This window comes from Sceloporus undulatus, chromosome 1, assembly GCF_019175285.1.
Source record: "Sceloporus undulatus isolate JIND9_A2432 ecotype Alabama chromosome 1, SceUnd_v1.1, whole genome shotgun sequence".
Classification (NCBI taxonomy): domain Eukaryota; kingdom Metazoa; phylum Chordata; class Lepidosauria; order Squamata; family Phrynosomatidae; genus Sceloporus; species Sceloporus undulatus.
Genome location: NC_056522.1, coordinates 88,990,812 through 89,011,013, shown reverse-complemented (window position 1 = coordinate 89,011,013; position 20,202 = coordinate 88,990,812). Strand labels below are relative to the sequence as shown.

The 20,202-nt window shown below is 41.3% G+C and overlaps 1 protein-coding gene across 1 annotated transcript in view; it reads left to right on the top strand.

The window, feature by feature from the left end:
* Nucleotides 1–16,977, top strand: part of UTRN (utrophin) — a 494,831-nt gene extending 477,854 nt beyond the window's left edge. The window contains exons 72-73 of the mRNA XM_042456820.1: nucleotides 12,466–12,488; nucleotides 14,863–16,977. Coding sequence (XP_042312754.1) covers nucleotides 12,466–12,488; nucleotides 14,863–14,871 — 32 coding nt within the window. The 3' untranslated portion in view covers nucleotides 14,872–16,977. The remainder of the gene's footprint in view (nucleotides 1–12,465; nucleotides 12,489–14,862) is intronic.
* Nucleotides 16,978–20,202: the final 3,225 nt, after the last annotated feature.

The following is a 20,202-nucleotide window of genomic DNA, read 5'->3' as shown; positions in this document are numbered from 1 at the left end:
CATCCATACAGACTCCGCATGCAGATCTACTCCAGCAGTCTCTCCCTCATCCTGCCACGAATGGAGACTCCCATCCAGAACAGTACAACACACGATCTCTTCACCAGATGGGGAACTCCTCACTAGACCTGTTTGCAACGGTGTACAACTTCCATTGTCCCCAGTTCTGCTCCCGGACGCCGAACGAGGGCTCTCTCGGAGATGCGTTCGGGCTCCGATGGTCAGGGATGATGCTATACGCCTTTCCCCCTTCCCCCCCTCATCACCACAAGGTAGTGGCCCAAGATGACCACGGAGGCGGCCAACGCGATCCTGATCACGCCCTGGTGGCCACACAAGACAACAACCATGGTTTCCCTGCCTTCTTCAGCTTCACTTTCTCACCTTTCTCAAGCCATTTTTCTCCGCTCGAGCCCAGACCAGACCTTCTGACAGTCCAGGGAGGACGAGTCCGACACCCGGACATCGAGACCCTTCCCCTGGTCCGCTTGGAGAATCTGTCCCTAGCTCAGTTGCCGGCCCCGGTACGGAGAGTCATTTTAGCATCCCAAAAGCCGGCCACCCAAAAGTCTATGGGACTGAACATGGGAAAAAGTTTCTTGCTTTTCCGTGCCTCCAGATAGACAATCTTTCACACAGACCAGGTAACAACAACGCCCATGTTCTGGTCCTCGAAATTTCTGATGTACATTGGTCGATGCGGGACCCACTCTGCCTAACGTCCGTCAAGTGCTACCCCTGTCGGCTATTTGTTCCTTTTTTCAATTCGAGGGCAGGCCCTCATTTTTAAAGATCCCCTTTTAAAAATTCCTAAAAGGATGTAATAACTTGCACCCTCAGGTGCGCCTTGCCGACATCCAGCCTGGAGCCTCGACATAGTATCTCGGGGCCCTGCAGTCCAAACCCTTCGAGCCCTTGGCCACCACAGACATTAGACGACTCCTGACCTGGAAGATACGGTTTTCCTGGTGCCATTACCTCTGCCCGCCGTGCGGGCGAGCTTGTGCCTTGCGCGGGACCAGCCCTTCTTACGGTTCCACTTGGACAAGGTGGTTCTCAGAACGGACATTTACCACCTTCCTACCCAAGGTTGTCTCTGCTTTCCATATGTGTCAGGACACTTGTTTTTGCCGACCTTGGCTCCAAACCCGACTACCCGACGTCGAGAGGACCCTTCATTACCCTTGACGTTCGTAGGGCCCTGCTTTTATTTGCAGAGGACCAAGGACCACAGCCGTTCCGATAGACTGTTCCAGTTGCTACTCGGAACCGAAAAAGGGACTCCCAGTCTCGGCCCCAAAGACTCTCGAATGGGTGTCCAGCCATTTCTCTCCTGTTCCTACTACTCTTGGGCAAACCTTTACTCCTGCTAGAGTTCGCTTCCCTATACCACACAAGGCGGTAGCTGCCTCTTCTTCTGCCTTTCTGTCCGGCGTCCCTTTGGGATACATCTGTAAGGCTGCTGTATGGTCTCAACCTCTAACTTTTATCAAACATTATAGGTTGACACAAGAGCCAGAAGGGATGCTTACCTTTGGGAGAGCTGTTTGCTGTCAGGACTGCATTGAACTAGAGCTTAAACTGCTGATTTCAAAATTTGACAGCACGAGACTTTGGGGCTTACCTCTTGAGGTGGGATATTTCTTTATTAAGAGTTTATAAACAAACAGTACAACTTGTTTGGTTCTTCATTGTCGTTTATTGGTACCATTTATATTGGTGTCCTTTCAGTTGTTATGACACTCCCGCCTCCACTGACCTTAGCTCGCCAGGTCTCAACCCCAAAACCCCTTTCACTGTAAAAGAATGGAAGTTTTTTTGTTTTTCGCAGAGACCACAGAAGAAGGAAGACAGGTTGCTTACCTTAACGGTATTTCTTCTCAGTGGTCATCTGCGATACATACAAATCCCCGCCATCCTCCCCTCAGTGTCCTGCTCACATTGGCTCCTCCTTGTCGCCCTTTGGCGGAAAATTGCGGAACTGGGGAAAAGAGCGGAACGGAGGTTTTATAGGGGATGGGGCCGGGTTACCCGCCAAAAAGTTTCAACATGTTGCAAAGTGTACTTTGCCTAGTGCTTCCAGAAGTTTCCGAAGGCACTGCGCAGGCGGCAGTACAAACACCTTTGTATGTATTCGCAGATGACCACTCGAAGAAATACCGTTACAGGTAAGCGCAACCTGTCCATCCCAGCATTCCCTTCATCTACCAAGCTGGTAATTTTATCAAAGAAAGAGATTAGGTTTGTCTGGCATGACTTGTTTCTCTGAAACCATGTGACTTTTTTGTGATTATGGCATTGCCTTCTAGATGTTCACAGACTCTCTGTTTAATGATCTGCTCCAGAATCTTTCCTAGTACTGATGTCAGACTAAGCTGACGATAATTGTTGGATCCTCTTTTTTTCCCCTTTTTGAAGATGGGGACAACGTTTGCCCTCCGCCAGTCTGCTGGGATCTCTCCGTTTTCCAGAGTTTCAAAGATTATTGCCAATGGCTCCGATATTACTTTTGCCAGTTCTTTAATACCCTTGGATGGAGTTCATCTGGTCCCGGAGACTTAAATTCATTTAGATTAATAAGGTGTTCCTCTACTATCTCTTTACTATTGCTGTGCTGAAATCCCATTCGCCTCTGCTCTGCCCATTATCCTCAGGTTGAGCACCCTTTCTTTTTGAGCAAGACGAGCAAAGAAGGTGAGAACTGCTTTTCCTACTGACATTGCCATCTCCCACGAAGTGGCCCACTGCTCTTCTTCCCTGCTAGCGGACACCAAAAAAGCCCTTTTTTTGTTCTAACCTCCAGCAAGCCTGAGTTCATCCGCTTTGCCCCATTTCTGACTTTACCCCTACACATGCCTGCTATTTCTTTGAATTCCTTTTGTGATTTCCCCTTTTTCCATTTCTTATACATGTTCCGTTTCAAACTTAGCTCCGTTGAAAGTTCCTAGTCATTCATCCTCTGGTTTCTTGAGACATCTCCCGTTTTTCTTTCTCACTGAACTGTTTGAAATTGTGCCTTCAGTATCTCTCTTTTGAGAAACTCCCATCCGCTGAACTCCTTTATTTTTTAGTATTTCTGACCATGGAATCGCTCTCAATACTTCTCTAAGTTTACTGAAATCTGCTCTCCTAAGTCTAGGATGCATTCTGACTATGCTGGCTTCTCCTTTCCACTGTATTACAAACTCCAGGAGAACATGTCACTTCCACCTAATGATCCCACCACTTGCACCCCATTAACCAAGTCATCCTTGTTGGTTAGGATCAGATCTAAAATAGCTGACCCCCTTGTTGCCTCTTCCACCTTTTGGACTGAAATTGTCTTCCAGCAAGTGAGGAATTTGCTAGGCCTTGAGGATTTTGCTGAGTTTGACTTCCAGCAAATATCAGGATAGTTGAAGTCGCCCATCACTACTACATCTTTCTTTTCTGACTGTGTGGTCATCTGTTCTAGAAAGATATCATCCAATTCCTCAGTCTGACGTGGGGTCGTTAGTAGACTCCCACCGTAACATCTTGTTGTTTCTCTCCCCTTTGATTCTTATCCAGATGCTCTCCACCTGGCTTCCATGATTGATGTCCAGGATCTCTTCACTGGTGTAAATATCTCTGACATATAGTGCTATTCCTCCTCCTTTCTTTATTTGGCCTATTTCTCTTAATAAGGTTATACCCCTCTATTTCCACATTCCAATCATGAGACTCATCCCACCAGGTTTCAGTGATGCCTATTATCAATTTTGCTTTGTTGTACTAGGAGTTCGAGTTCATCTTGCTTATTTCCCATGCTCTGTGCATTAGTGTAGAAACATCCAGACCATGGTTCCCTTTTACTTCGCTGCTGTGCAAGTTTTTTTGCCTCGCACTGTTGGGTCCTTGCACTGTTTGCCTTGTCTCCTCTATGTCAGTTGTGACTATTTTCGCCATCCCCTTCGCCTTCCTTAATATTGCCTCCCTTCCCTCGGAACTCAGTTTAAAGCTCTCCTGATCAAGTTCTTGAGACTGTTGGCAAAAACATTTCTTCCAACTGGCGTGAGATGCAACCCGTCTGTTGCAAGAGTCCCTCCTCATGGAACCCGCAGCCCATGATCGAAGAATCCAAATCCTTCTTGGCGGCACCATCTGCGAAGCCAGTTGTTCACATCCGCAATTTTCCTCTCCCTTCCTGGACCATGCCCTTCAACTGGCAGAAGAGACGAGATGATAACCTGTACATCCATTCCTTCAGCTTCCTACCAAGCGCCTCGTAATCCCTTTTGATGTTCTGAATGCTGTGTCTTGCAGTATCATTAGTTCCCACGTGGACCAAAAGGAAGGGGTATTGGTCAGAAGGCTTGACCAGTCTGTCAGCCTCTCTGTCACATCACGGATCTTTGCAACTGGAAGACAACACACCTCTCGCGACATCAGAACAGTTCCTGTCTTGAAAGCAGCCAAAGCATTTTGCTCTTTGTCTGACCCTGTATGGCCTCTTATGCTCCAATGCACATGATCGACTGTGAAGTCTAATTCACATTTGTTATTGCTGTGTTAGTGTTATTCAATATAATGAGCAGCCACGGCCACAATTTCCTCCTGTGTAAACCCGTACAAGAGTATGGTTATGGCATTGTTTTTGTTCTGTAAAACAAAAATCCTTTTTAATATCTTTGCCAGCATTGCTGTGTTTCTGTATTACTTTTCATCAGAGTCTTTGAGGGCAATTTGTAGTTTTAAATGATGAAATAATGAAAAACAAACAACAACAACACAAATGCTACCAACACTCAAAAACCGAGTTTTATCAGGTTGATTGAAGGGAGTTGATGGCACGATTTCTCTAGCCTGGCTTTCTGCCTTCCCTGGAGGCACAGACAATTTAGGCCTGTTCAGGGAAAGCAGCTCTCTCAGGCCATCTCCTGGCTTCCTTCAGGTGCTGAGGACCAAGTCTCATGACCTTATGACTTTCTTTGCTGGTTGTCACTAATGTAGTGTTCTTCAGGGATCTTTGAGAACATGGTTATCATTATATGCTGGACTTTTTCCATTTTTTTAGTGAACATAATCAGTTTAGATAAATTCGTTTCTTTGTATTGCCTAAACCGGGGTAGGCAACCTGCGGCCCACAGGCCGGATGCGGCCCGTGAGGCCTTGGGACCGGCCCCAGCCCGGTCCTGCCACTGATTGCCGCCGGGGCCTTTGGCCTCTCACACACAGAGGGGCAAGGGGGGCAATTGTCTATAGACGCCTCAGAAACTGCATTTATATTAACATTTTTTAAAAAATCAGCAATTTTTTTGCGTGTCCTCCACTTTTTTAAAAAAAGTGTCCACCATTTGAAAATGTTTGTCCTACATTTGTCCCGGTTTACTTATTTATTTAAATTTGAAAAAATTATTTATTATTTATTTTTTGGCTTTGGCCCCCCCGTTGTCTGAGGGACAGCAACCCGGCGCCCGTCTCGAAAAGGTTGCCTACCCCTGGCCTAAACTGTACAGTTGTGGATTCTGGAATATTTTACATACATAAAGAATCCATTATTTGTAAAGTATACAGCAATCTAAATAACATTTTAGCACGCGTTGTAAAGGGGCATATCTACGTTAAAATGGTTGATATTCTCTTTCATCAGGGAACTCTGTGGACTTTGAGCCTTGGGCCTCACATTATGAATGTAGATTCTTAGCACCTATACTGTATCATAATTCCCAGGATTCTTTGTGGAAGCCATTAACATTAAACAGTTATATAAGCAGTATCTATCTGGAGCCAGTATGGCATAGTGGTTTGAGCATTGGACTCTGGAGACCAGGGTTCAAACCACAGCTAAGCCGTGGGAACCTACCTTGGGCAAATCACACTCTCTCAGCCTCCGAGGATGGCAATGGCTAACTTCCTTGGAAAGTTGCCAAGAAAGCCCTGTGATAAGTTCACCTTAGGATTGCCATAAGTCAGAAATGACTTGAAGACACACAACAGCATCAACAAATCTGTCCACCCATCTATCCATCCTACTTCATATTGTATATATTTGGCCTTCTTCTTTTCCTTTTGAAAATTTCATAGCAGTAAAATATTAGAAAAATAAACAGGTGCAAACAGAAATATGTTTATAAAGCAGGTGTTTCTGAAATTTGCGATCTAGGCTGGAACTAGATGCCTATTACAGTGGGCCCTTGGTGTCCAGTGGGGTTTGGTTCTAGGACCCCCTGTGATACCAAAATCCATGGATGCTCAAGGCCCATTATATACAGTGACATGGTGCAATGGTAGCCCTTATGTAAAATGGCAAAATCAAGATTTGCTTTTTGGAATTTATAGATTTTTGGAATATTTTCAAACCATGGATGCTTGAATCCGTGATACGGGGGGCCAACTGTACAACTTATGCCTGTGGTTCATTGAGAAAAAGTGAAAGCTAGCTTAAAGCTTGGGGAAATAGCATTAATGTTGGCTGGAACATTAGTTAGGACATTACAGCCAAAAAAGTAACTTTTCTAACTTCTGCGGATATCACTAAGAGGTGCCTGGCTGGGATTTGACTAACAGACTCAATATGAGATGTTGATGAAGGGCCCCACCAAGGACTGATATGGGCAGGTGGTGTCGAGGAGGAGAGACTGTCAAGCTCTCCACTTTGGCATCCATTATGAAGATGAGAACCTGTGACTCTACTCTTAATTGGTTTAGTAGCATACTGTGTGCCCATGCAAAAAGTAGCTCTTGCGAGGGTGAGTTAAGGACACGGCTTCTCTTGTGATAAGCATTATAGGGAAAACAGACAGCTATTTTTAATATATAATTTCTCTTTTTTGAATTAATGACATGCAGTTCCTGGGAGTGAGCTTGTGATAACTGTGGCTTCTGAAACATAAAACTTAATGGAAGCAGAGCCCTAAGGGAAGACTCTATGTAGTCAAATCTTACAGTCCAAAATATAATGAATTGGAAATGCTTTGTGTTGCAATGACATTAACTGGTCCATGGGATGACAATAAAGGCCCATTATGTTCAGCAGATGGCATGCCTTGACTTCTTTCTAAGCCAGAAAGTCTTTTATTTTCCTCTCATGCATGAATGTAAACTGTTGTGTAGAAATTATTACTTGTGAAAACTAATTTCTTTCCAGAGTTTTTTACCCTAGGCAAGGTAACATTTTCACCCATTCTGAGCATATAATGGACTATTTAATATCTGTTTGCATTCTCTTAGGCCCCCCAGTAGATCATAACACAATTACAAACTATTACTGTGCCAATATTAAAACAAACAGCTGATATGCATAGGAAGTAATTCAATGAACTTAGCTAAGCTGCAGGTCAGGTTTAGATAAATACTACTTATGGTAGGAGGTATGTTGGAACAATTCTCTCTTTTGTGGAATCATAGAATAGAATCATAGTATCTTAGAGCTGAAAGGGCCTGCAGTGGCAATCTAATCCAATGCTTGAGATGCAGAAATACACAACAAAAGCACTTCTGAAAGCTTCCCATCCAACCTCTGTTTAAGGACTTTCAAAGGTGGAGAGGCAGCGTTCCACTGTTAAAAAGCTATTTCAGTAAATAAGTATTCCTAAGTTTATCTGAAATCTCTTTTCTTGTTATTAGAATCCATTGTTTTGTGTTCTAGCCTCTGGAGCATGAGAAAACATCCCTGCATATATTTAAAGACAGCAAATGCATAACATAATAGCTATCTTTGCTTCAAACAGAGAACATCAGAGCTATGTGTTTGTCTCTAAAATGTTGAATACGGACAGCATACAAAGAAGGGTTATCTGTTAGTGATAGAAATATATAAGAGCCACACATGACATCAGGACCAGAACACAAAACATGATTCATACATGTGGAACTCACATTTTCCCAATAGAACACACACACACACTCACACACACCACACACACACACACACAACACTTGCACATGACAAACTCCATATACTCAGGATTTGTCTCTATATCCCCCTAAATTTTCTAAACCATGAACACAAAAAGAGAAAGGAAAGAGATGAAGCAGCTGCGCGGTCTTGACTACCGCAAACACCATGCTGTGATTTTGAGTATCATTAGCCCCTCAAGAACTACACATTGGTGCCTTCTGTAACCTGGAAAGCTTGCGATTCCAAGACTCTGCTGGATGGACAATTTCAGCAACAAAGACAGGAAATAGGAGGGACAAATGTAAAGGTGCTACTCACTGTTTCAGCCAATCCTAGCACTTTCCTCTCAACTCTGAGAATGTTCAGACTACACTTCCATCAGCCCTAGCCACTGTAGCCTATAGTGAAGGATGGTGGGAATTGCAGCAACCATGATATCCAGGAAGTGTCACTTCCACTCTACTCCTGTTTTATATTCACTGTACTCAGTAGCATCACAGAGTGAATGATCACTTTATGGAAAAAGTGTAGCATGCTGCTAGTCTTTTATTTTTCTTCAGTTAATTATATATGACGGATGTTATTTTGACTGTAGAATACATGAAAGGAAGGATTATTGCTACCTTTCCTCAGCCACAAGAAATAATAAAAGCCTCACCTCATGATGATAGGAAAAATGAGACTTTCTATGGAAAATATTTTAGTTGCCGCTAAAGAAAATTTGAATATGTTAATATGGTACACTTACTCACATTCTGCATCACCTAAGTGGAACATAATGCTCTGTCCATGCAGTTCCATGTCTCCCTACCAGAAATGCCAGAGCCAATTTCCCCCACCCAGTTCACAGAGTGTGGGAGGTATCTGAGTAACATCCTCCTGTGGTCCTGCAACCAGGAGAAGAAAGCAGCCGTTCCACCCCCTACTTCCTCCCTCCGAACTCCAGGAAGTGGCATCTGCTTCTTGGTGGTCCAAAGGCGCCAGGTTACAGTAGGAAGTAATGGTATCCTTCTGGAACGCCTGAGAGAGTTGGGTATTGGAGGCACTGCATTGCAGTGGTTCCGGTCCTACCTCTCGGGGAGGTTCCAGATGGTGTCGCTTGTTCGGCCAAGAGGGAGCTCAAATCAGCGCGTCCCTCAAGGTGCGATTCTGTCCCCCATGCTGTTTAATATTACATGAAGCCGCTGGGTGAGATCATCCAGAGACATGTTTCAGTACGCTGATGACACCCAATATATTTCTCTATGTCTCGGACGCGAAGCAGTGACTAAGGATGGCATCTCTCCTCTGAATGCCTGTCTTGGGGCAGTAATGGACTGGATGAGGGAAAACCAACTCAAGCTGAATCCAGGTAAGACGGAGGTACTCGCTATAGGAACCCGAATCCAGGAAAGGAGTTGTGTCAGCCAGTTCTGGAGGATTCTGTTCGCAGCTTGTGGGTGCCTGACTCGTCACTCCAACTGACAGCTCAGGTGGATGCGACAGTCAAGAGTGCCTGCATCAGCTTCGTCTGATACGCCAACTGCACCCTTCCTGGAGCCGAGGGACCTGGAAACAGTATACATGCACTGGTAACCTCTCGATTGGACTTCTGTAATGCACTCTACTTGGGGCTACCCTTGTGCCAAGTTCGGAAACTTCAGTTGGTACAAAAGATGGCAGCCAGATTAATCACGGGAACTTCTACGAATGACCACATAACACCGGTCTTGAAGTCCCTGCACTGGCTGCCTATTACTTTCCGGGCAAAGTACAAGGTGTTGGTGATCACTTTAAAGCCCTACATGGCTTGGGCCCAGAGTACTTGAGGGAACGCCTTCTTCCCTATTGTCCACCCCACACACTAAGGCCTCGGAAGAAATCTACTACAGCCAAAAAAATCTAGGTTAACATCAGTTTCCCAGAGGGCCTTCTCTACTACTGCTCCTAAACTATGGAACGACCTGCCGGAGGAGATCCGTCACATTTCCCACCCTGACAGCTTTTAAGAAGCACTCAAGACAGATCTGTTCCGACAGGTCTTTCCAACTTAGTTACCCTCCCCAGAATAGAGATATTGTCCCCTCATTTGTCTATTCTTCCCCGCCTATGTTTCTGCCTTTTTTAAAATGCTTTTAATGCTTTTAATGTTTTTTATACTATTATTTTTTAATTCTGTTTTAGTACTGGGTATGGGGGGGGCAGTAGGTCTAGGATTTGATTTTTAACTCTATTGTAATTGATGTATTTTATTGTTGTAACCCGCCCGGATTCTTCGTGATTGGGCAGGCTATAAATAAATCTTTATTATTATTATTATATTTATTATATTATTATTATTATATTGCCTTCTTCTACAATGTCCTTAAAAGATCACAAAAATCCAATAACAGCATCCAATAGGATTCTGGCCATTATGTACCATGGGTGCATGATGTAAAATCACAAGGCACCCTGAATTATCACTGAGATGAATCCTGCGTATATTCAAGGAAACTCTTCTTTTCTCTACTCCATTCATAATCAAATTGATTACTAACCACCTTGCAGAATCAAGCCAGTTGCTTTAACATAGAAGTAAAATGGAATGTACTACTCCTTTTCCAGAATGTCTCTCAGGGGGGTAAGCTCTGCCTTGATGCAACTTCCTCTGAGCATCAAATTCCCATTTGTGGGCAAAGAAGCAAAGTGCATAACCTGCTCTTGATGCCTTACATAAAAGATGAAAGGAGAGTATCTGCTCTCTGGAAATATAACAAAAGGGATAATTGAACAGCTTTCTCTTTGGGTAATCTTTAATGTTTATTTATGGGATTTTCTTCTTTTTTCCTAAGAAAGAAATCTTTCCTTCTCTGATGATTCTCTTGAATCACGCTGATGGCCCACACAGCATCCTTCCACTCCTAAGAAGGGACTTTTAGCTGAGTGGTATAGACCATGCTTTGCTTTGTACTTACAGAGAATCCACAACTTCAATCACAGCATCTCCAGTTTTGTTTTTTTAAAAAAATGAATCCATATGTGAGAAATTTGAGAGCTACACTATGCATAGTAGCAGAATTGGGTTACATGGACTAAAGGTCTGCCTGATAATAACCCCCACCCCCCCCGGTGGATGAAAGAAATGGCAGGACCTCAAGTCGTTTTTAATGGCAGCGTGCATGTGTGAATGCACATGCAGCCATTAGTGGCAATGGGGCCTGTCATCTGCGGATGCTTAAATCCATGGATGGCAAGCCTGTGGTTGGGGAGAGAAGGCTGTAAAGTGGGATATTCTGAAATCTGTATGTCACTAACCAAATGATTTTTTTTTTCTTAGAGAAGGGAGGGTTGTACAATGTGGTGGATTCACCACCACATCTACACCTCTGCCAGACTGCAGTGACCAAGTGGGAAGAGGGCCACTGGAGCAGGCTTTTTTTATTCCAATTCAAATCATGAAGAACACACATACAAAGAGTGCACATTTTCCACCACAAGCTCTATGGAAAATGCAGTAGCTTTAGATCTAGTGTATTTATACCTGCTTTGATTCACCTATGAAAGTTACTCTTTGAGGAGTGTCTAACTCAGTGGTCCCCAAACTGTGCTCTTTAAGGGATTTTGAATTTCAGCTTTCAGAATCTCAGACCGTTGGCCATCATGGCTAAAGCTTCTAGGAGATGAAGCCCAAAATCAATCAAAGTTTGGGGACCACTGCTCTAACTGGTAGAAGAAACAATAATTGTGGTTAGCTTTTTAGTCTACATGCCCACATGGGACTCCACCATGGCAGCTCACCCTCAGTGAATCTTCTCTGCAAGTAGAGGCCAGTGGAGGACCACTCCCACTTGACCCTGACCTTCTCCACCCATAAACAATGGGGACAGTATTACTAGTGTTTCATGGCTCTTGTATTATAGTTCTGTTCAAGTCTGAGGTTTTTAAAATCTTTTTTGTTATAGTTCTTGTCATTTTTATGCAAACTGGCTGAAAAATGACATATTAGAGCTTGCATGAATTACTTTTTTTGGACCTCAGTAAGCAGTCATTCTGGATGAGGAATTCTGGGGGTTATAGTCCAAAAATGTATCTTCTGAGCTGTGCAAGGCAGGATGTACTGTAACTAGATAGTGGGAATAATGGAAAACTAAAAGTTCAAGTGTTTGTTGCTTTCATTTTTACTTGCCCCAGTCCTTTGCCTTGCTCCATGGAGCTCTTTGTTTAGATTGATCTATGCACAGTTCACATTACTTTTTAATTCAAGAGTCTATATGTTTCCTATGCCATTTAAGATTTTAAAGTTTATAACTGCAGCACTAATGTAAGGATATGGAACACAAGTATATTCTAGAATAATTGGAATTTAATTGTCAGAACACAATTAATTTAACATGGCTACAAAACTAGAAAGTTATGTGCCAGGAGATTTAACATAAAAAATTGTTAGGATAATATGGTTGTTACCATGCTTAGGATTTATTGGGGAGGAATATACAAATTCTGCTGGGTAAAACGGCTAGTCAGCTATTTTCAAGTGTTGTTCATTTGAAATATGCATTGCTTTCTGTATGCAGCACAATTGTATCTTAATCCTTGGGTCTTTGCCTTTTATTGTGATTAATTCTCTTCTCCCTTATTTACAGCAAATCTTGCTGGCAGATCACAGGTATGAAATGCTTTAGTACTTTTTCAGTTGTGTGTCCCAGTTGAAGTAAAGATGTCCTGCTGCCTGAAGTGGGAGGATATGCATCATCACTGTTCCCCCACCACTGCTACCGCCACCCTACAATTGTCCCACCCTGCATAATGTGGGAACCTAAGAATGAGATGCTGTGCAGGAGGCTGCTGCAGAGATCTCGCCTGATGCTTTGTGCTGAGTTCTCCCTCAGATCTAGACACTAGGGAGACAGAGACTTAAAAGGAGCCAACAGTCTGGTACCAGGCTGAGTGCTCCTCAGAGTGAGATGATGGATAATTGCTTCAGGAAGCCCTAACAGTAGTTCTCCAGCTGTAGCATTTGCCATGGTGGAAGAATGGGGCTACCAGGGTTCTCCAATTTTCCATCATGGTGCCTTCACTCCAGTATGGTGGGAAAACTTCCTAGGAAAAAGGAATCATTGTCCACTTTTTTCTCCCACTTCCCAGCCTGAGATGAGGGATCATATTTACCCAGATTTTTCAGAGTGCTAGACCCAGTGTCAGTATCACACAAGTAGAAAAATGCTTGAGGCTTTGCAATGACCTGTGCATTTTCAAGTTTTTCTGGTTTCTTTTTAAACAAGAGCAGATGCAGACACTAAAGATGAATTTTCCCTATAAATCAAGTTCAGCAGAGATGTCCAAGTGCAACTGTCTATGGAATTACAATGATGGCTCTGTACAGAGATCAGCAAAATAGTTGTTAGTATAGTGCCAGGATGGTACTGAGTGAATGACCCACATGACCAACCCTGCCTCTGTGGTTGTGTCATTCACCTGAATCTCTTAGCTGCATAAAAGCATCTCTCACAATTTATTTCATTTACAAAGGAGAGCCAATTCCATGTTAGCAATAATGTAAACAAAGAAGTATCACTCTTCCACCCATTCCAGTAAATAATTGTTTGGGTTTTTTTTTGTTTAATTATTTTATTTATATTCAGCCTTTTTCCCAGTGCGGTACCCAAGGTGGCACACAACATCTTTAAAATACAATATAAATAAAGAATTCTTTTATGTAAAAGTTAAAATATTACATTCATATGCATAGGCACAAACAATGGAATAACAATAAAGATAAAAGATATTTTTTTGATTTTGGGTAGGTAGGATATTGAAGAAAATTTAAATATCTCAAAAACAATGTGCAATCGCCCCCTTCTTTTTCGTGGGGGATCTGTTCTATTGACTTGAATATAGGTGCAAGTATTCTCATGGCAATTTTTTCTACAAGCTTTGAACTTCCATATAATTCCTTTTTTTCCTCTTAATTCATTTGCTCAGAAAGCAGATTTTTTTAGAGCCTGTGCATGTTTACTGAAGGAATGTCACCCAAAGCAGCTCCCTTGTGACAGGCAGTCCCAGTTGCATGGTTTACAACTCTTTCATCGCCTATGGTTCATGCTGAGTTTCTTTATCCCTGCCAGCAGAGTCTAGTGAGAATATGACAGCCTGTGTTTCCAGCTATTAGAGCCTGGGCAACAATCATTAGCCACATGGAACTGTTTTTGTAAGGTCCCCATGGCAGTGTTAGCAGCCCATAATCTGTGAACAGACAGATAAAATTTTTTATGGTTGTGCAGTATGGTGAGCCCACAGGACATTTTAAAGAAGCTTACAGGCATTGGTGTAGTGCAAAATGCAAAACCATTTGTGCATACTGTGAAACGTGGCTTACTTTGCCAAGCTTGGTCTTCCCTCTGGAAAGCTTGGGCAATAATACACTTACAAAGCCAAAATAGCTTAATTCTTTTTCGATATTGCTAAAAGTGTACTGTGCATAGAGGTAATGAAACTAAAGCATTGATCAACATTGCTTCCTGGTTGCATGTAATCCTCTGCAAGACATTCCCACAGACTGTTTGGCATTCTTCCTATTATTTTCAAATAAGTCTACGCTTTGACTCAAAATAGCTGTACTGAGGCTTATTTCTACAGACCAGAGTTTGGAAATAAAAATAGTTACAAGTTGCAACATTGTCTTTAACATAATACTTGGGGGGGGGGGGGTAATATGTGCACAATGACATTTCTTTTGTAAAATAATGTAAATAATGTAATGTAAAATCATATAATCGAATAATGTAATGTAAAATCATGTAATGAGCAGTAGTTGCTAATTACTTTTCTTGTTACTTTTGAAAGAGGGTTTATGAGGATTTTCTCATTTTAAGGTTATTTCCTTTGAGATTATTTTTCATGTTTTTAAAATGTGGAAACATTAAATTACTGGGGAGAGGCTTCACAGTGAGTTATGTAATTATTTTTTAAAGTAATTTTTGCTGAAGATAATATGTAGGGGATTATACTTTAATCATTTTTCCCTTTCTTCTTGACTTCAGGCCATGTGACGTTTTCATTCTGAAGACCACCTACTCTTCCTGGCATCAACTACAGCCCTTTCCTACAAGTTTCAAGTTCCAGTAATCGTACAGCTGCATGGGACCTTGTAACATACTGTTCAGCTCTGTGTGTTCTTATTTCAATTAAGAAAACACTTGAACTATCCAAAGATAAGGATGTTGTGGTTTTATAATGTGTGTATTTTTCCCTCCTCCTTCCCTCTCTATGCAACTGTAAATTAACAAACTGTGGAGTATTTGGAAATAGGTATACATATGTCATTGATTTATATAATATGCAGTATCAGAAAAGGGGGCACGGGTTTATATCCATTCTTTTTTGATATTGCTAAAGTGAATTGCATACAGTTTGGAGCAAAGTGTTAAATTTATACATTCCTTTCAGCTTTTGCATTTCCTGTTTCAAGTAACTCCTCTTTTGACACATATACAGCTCTGCACAGGTTATTTATACTAAGCCTAACAGTTTAAAAATGTGGAAAATTTATCATAACGCTCCCAGTTAGTATTTGACAAATAACATTTCTGGCTATCAGTATAACACACGAGAGTCTGTTTTGTTCCGGCTAACCTCAGCTGTAGTAACTGTTGGCACTAAAATAGCGTTTTAATGGTTTCTGTCTCCCAACTGAATGTTGACTGATCCTTTCCTTCAGACTTTGACTTTCAATTGTGAGCTAAGCTGCATTTTAACTCTATACAGTCATTCTGAGTATATTCCATTTCAGATTTCTACAAGGGAAAATTGTCTACATGGTCTAATCGTGCCAAATTTTGTCAAGTCTTTTGTGTAAATCACCCAGTGGAAAGAAGAAGCTCCAAACTTGAAATTGTTGTACAGTATTCTCCTTTTGGAATAGTAATACACAAAGGAGCTGTGGCCACTTTAGTGGTAAGCTGTTCTGCCTTAATGTCAGAAGGTTTGGCAGAATAGCTTTCACCAGTACCATCTCATACAACTTTTGAAATGGTTCTTATAATGTATATGTTTAAAGTTAAGGAAACCTGTGGAGAATTCAAACACAGCTGATGATTAATTGTTCCTTCACTGTGAATTTGCATGGGCATTTACAGTCACTATAAAACACTAATTTGCTCAATAGGTTACATGTGTGAAATAAAATCTTTCAAGGATCCAAATGGTATTGGGGGAAAATCCACTCTGATTGTTCAGAAAGTTATGCCCAATAACAAAGTGGCCAGACCTAATGTTTTGCTGGTTTTCCACATAAGGCCTAAGACAACGCTCATATTCCTAATGAAGTTGTAGTATGAGCTGTGATTTGGCAGTGAAACTTAGTTCTCCTAATGGCGTTGTCATGATGACCACTCACTTTGCCCATGTCTTGCCTCTAAAGCAGAGCTAGCAATAATAATAGTTATGCCTGGAGATAACTATGAGTTTCAAATTAGGTAATATATGTTAAACACTCTGATGACTTTAAGTGCTATCTAAATAAAAAGTATTATTTTTGAGGGGGGGGGGGGGGGGGGGGGGCTGCCAAAAGCAGGTAACAGAAAAGCAGGTGGATTTTTCATCTAGACAGAAATATATTTTGGTATAGATATTTTGAGAAGGAAGAAAAATGTTTTGCAGAAAAGGAAAGCCATGATCACCTTTCTACCTCAACCTTTTTTTCTTTTTTTTTTTTTTTTAGGATTTAGTTTTGGAAACAGCTCAATGTTCTGGTTTGGCACAGTAATTTCTTTTACCAGATCACATCAAAGTAAGGGAAAAGAAAACTAGCCCCCCTCTTTATAAAAATGCTTTAGCAGAAAAGATCCCAGTAATGGAAATAATGGCTTTTATGTTATGACTGAAAGGTTATATATATGAATTGTTTTTTCTGCTTGTGTTTGTATGCAAATTCTGTCCTCTACTCTGCTGTCAAGTAAAAGCTACTTAAAATATTACATTGTAATAGTCTTCTTCTGAGACACTGATAAATAAAATGAATATGTTGCAGTAACATCTCAAAACAAAAAGTATGTAGTTCTTTTGAATTTTCTGGTATTAAACTATCACACTTCCCTTTTCTAAATCTGGTTACATGGTACGAATTTCACTCTGAATAAAATTAATTTTTAAGTGAAGTCTGTTTGATATTCTTCATCTTAGAAGTAAACAAGATTTAAAAGCGCGTTCTCTTTGTGAGAACATTTCAGACTTCAAGGTGCCTTTATGAAAATAAAATATGTAGCTGAAAAATATAGCTCAGTAAATCTGCGCATATTTTCCTGCCATTTTCCATCTCCAGGAATGCATGCTGCCAGCAATCTGTCCTCACTGATGACAGGTTTTAAATTTTAACCACCAATCTGAGAATTGGGTTTAAAGTATACTATTAATATTGAAAATATCAATGTGTGTTGCCCTATTCAGCAGCAAGGCTGGAAAATGGCTTTTAAATTCCATTGGCTTGCTCTCAGCAGGTCTTTCATTTCTAATACACTATTCTGTATTCTGACAGGAAACATAATTTATAACCAGTGAGAGTTTACAACAACGTTAAACGTACTAGACGTTAGGCTTAATCAGTTCTTAGAGGCTGAGAAGCTGATTTAAAAATCATTCATCTGTAGAGGAAGCATGCATCTAGTGTCAGAATATAAGGCTAGAACGGTGGTTTATCCCTATGGAAATATGGGGCTAGAGTTTTATCGCTATGCCTTGGATCCCATTTTGGGAAAAAGGTGAGATATAAATGCAATAAATAAAAAAATATTGCCCAGTGCATTCATAGTGACAAAAGAAAAAAGAAAAGAAAGAAAGAAAGAAAAAGAAAGAAGCGAGATCCCTATTTAGGACATGGTACAGATTTAAGAGTTGGTGTGAGTGTTCAACTATGATCCAAAACACACTGCAGAAATAATCCATTCTCAGACCACTTTAGCTGCCCTAGTTCAGTGCTAGGGAATCCTGCGAATTGTAGTTTATTGTGGCACCAGAGCTCTCTGCTTAAATAAGTCTCTAACTGGATTATTTCTGCAATGAGTCTGAAGACAGGGTTTGAATCCTCACTTGACCATGAAACCCACTGGGTAACCCTGGGCAAGTCACAATCTTTCAGTCCCAGAGGATGACACCCCCCCCCCGAAGAAACTTGTCATGAAAACTCGATGATAGGGGGTTAGAAGTGACTTGAAGGCAACAACAATAAACAGGCTTTAGAGTCACTCACTGAATAATTAACTGTTCCTCTAAATGATCTACTTATAAGATTTATTATGAACCATACAAACTCTGAATCTGTAAATTCCCCCTCATCACACCTTTAAATACCAAGTAAATTAATTTGAAAGGTAACATCACGACTGCCTCTGATGAAGGAATACCTAATACTTTGGCTGAGAATGTGACCTTTTTTGCCTTGACAAGCCTCTGTCCATCTGTGGGTCCTGGAAAAAATGGAGTCATTCATACATATGTTCAGAACAATAAATGTTTATTGTGTATCAATAGTTACAGCCTAAATGTTGACCATGGGGATGATGACAAAGAGGGAGATCAAGGCAACATAACACAGTAGTGTACAGTCTTGCTGTGCAAACATGAGAATGTCAAAAAGCCACTGATATTTTGCACCTCTTAAAATGTTACCTAATGATAAGGTAACATGTGCTTGTTATGACTGTTGGCAAGCTCAGTAACATTTTGAATAGAAGAAATAGTATTTAGCCAAGCTTAAACTTTCAGCAAGCAATGGAAATTTTTACAACCCAAATGTAAAAGCTAGCTGTACATTGTGAAACCTCTCCATTAACACCCCCTTGTCGTGGGGGAGAGGCTTGCGTACCCTAATGCAGTTGTGAGCTATGCTGGCAGTGGTGTGATAGCCACCGGTAGGGCCTCCTTTCAAAAACTCATGCCAAAAGAGTCTCGAAGAGAAACGACAATGCAGAAAGAACCACAACTTGGAAACATCACCCATGGAGACATTCTGCTGTGCTTTCTGCAACTGGACTTGTTTATCTCAGATCGGCTTTTTTAGTCATCAACGCGCTTGTAGAAAACGTGGGATGAGTCCTTCCTGAATCTTCGTTCGCGAAGAAAAGCCAGAGAGAGAGAGAGACATTGTGAAATGCCTTTTTCTGAACTTGGAATGTTTGTTCAGATTCCTATTGAGGAGAGTCACTGCAGGTATAGAATTAGCACAACATAAAAGAGCCAAAAAGATTTGTCTGTCAAAGTGATGGGTTTTGTAGTGTTTTGTATTTTGTTGCTGTGGCAGTTATGTCTTATTACAGGTGTAATAAGTTTTAAAGAGCTGGCTTGTTAGCAATTTAAACAATAAGTGTACGCTTTTACACGCCATCCTTGGGATTGTTGGCACTACAAAGAAAAGGTTTGTGTGTTTTATTTTGTTTCGGTTTTTTTGGTGACTGTTTTTTTTTTAAAAAAACCAAGTTGCTGTCAGATCTGTGCCAAACCTCATAGATATCTTTCCTCCTTCAATACTTAACATACCATTGGTTTTCTGTACAGACTTAGTAGTTGCCATCCTTTCAAGTGTTTTCTCTTCCTGTTCTTACAGATAAACCTTCCTTTTTGAGTGTTTTCCTGCCAAACTATATCTTGGAGTTTAATCAGGTTCTTTGGGGATTTATTATGCTGACAGATTGTGGATGTTGCCGCAGTCACTGGCATGTTTTCTTCTGTCGGGACACAACTCTAGGGGGAAAAGAGGCCTCAAGCGAAAGATTTACACAATCGTTCTTTGGAACTGAGAAGCAGTCCATGGAGAAAGCTGTTCAGAATGATTAGTACAGTCCTTGCCTTCACATGGATGGACACTTCTTCAGCAAAGGGAGAATGGTCACACCTGTAAGAAATTTTACGACCCAGTAGCTATTAATCCAGCAAGATTTAAAACCAGAGAAATACGCAGTGGTCCAGCTCTGCACAATAATATGTTGCCTCTCTGGACTGGTCTATTTTTCTTGTCATACTTGCAAGGTAGTAATAACAACATGCCAGGAATTCTGGCAAGAGGAAAGAAAAAGAACCTGTTCAGCTTCTAGTCCTAACTCTTTTTGACAAATTTTGCCAGGCTGATGTGTTTCCAGCAGTACTGAGGGGATCAATCATGCTGCTTGAGTGTTCTCAATAATCCAGTAAGATGGGATGCCATTTTTGCTCATTTTCCCCCAAAGGAAGTACATGCAAGAACAGTTAAACTTGCTTTGGGAAGTATGCCATGTAATTACTGTCATACACCTAAAATAAACAACAGGAAATATGTCATTCCTTTGGAAATATACCCCCAAACTGTTATGGGCGGGTATGAAATCCTACCCAGTTTTTAGAACATTCATCTT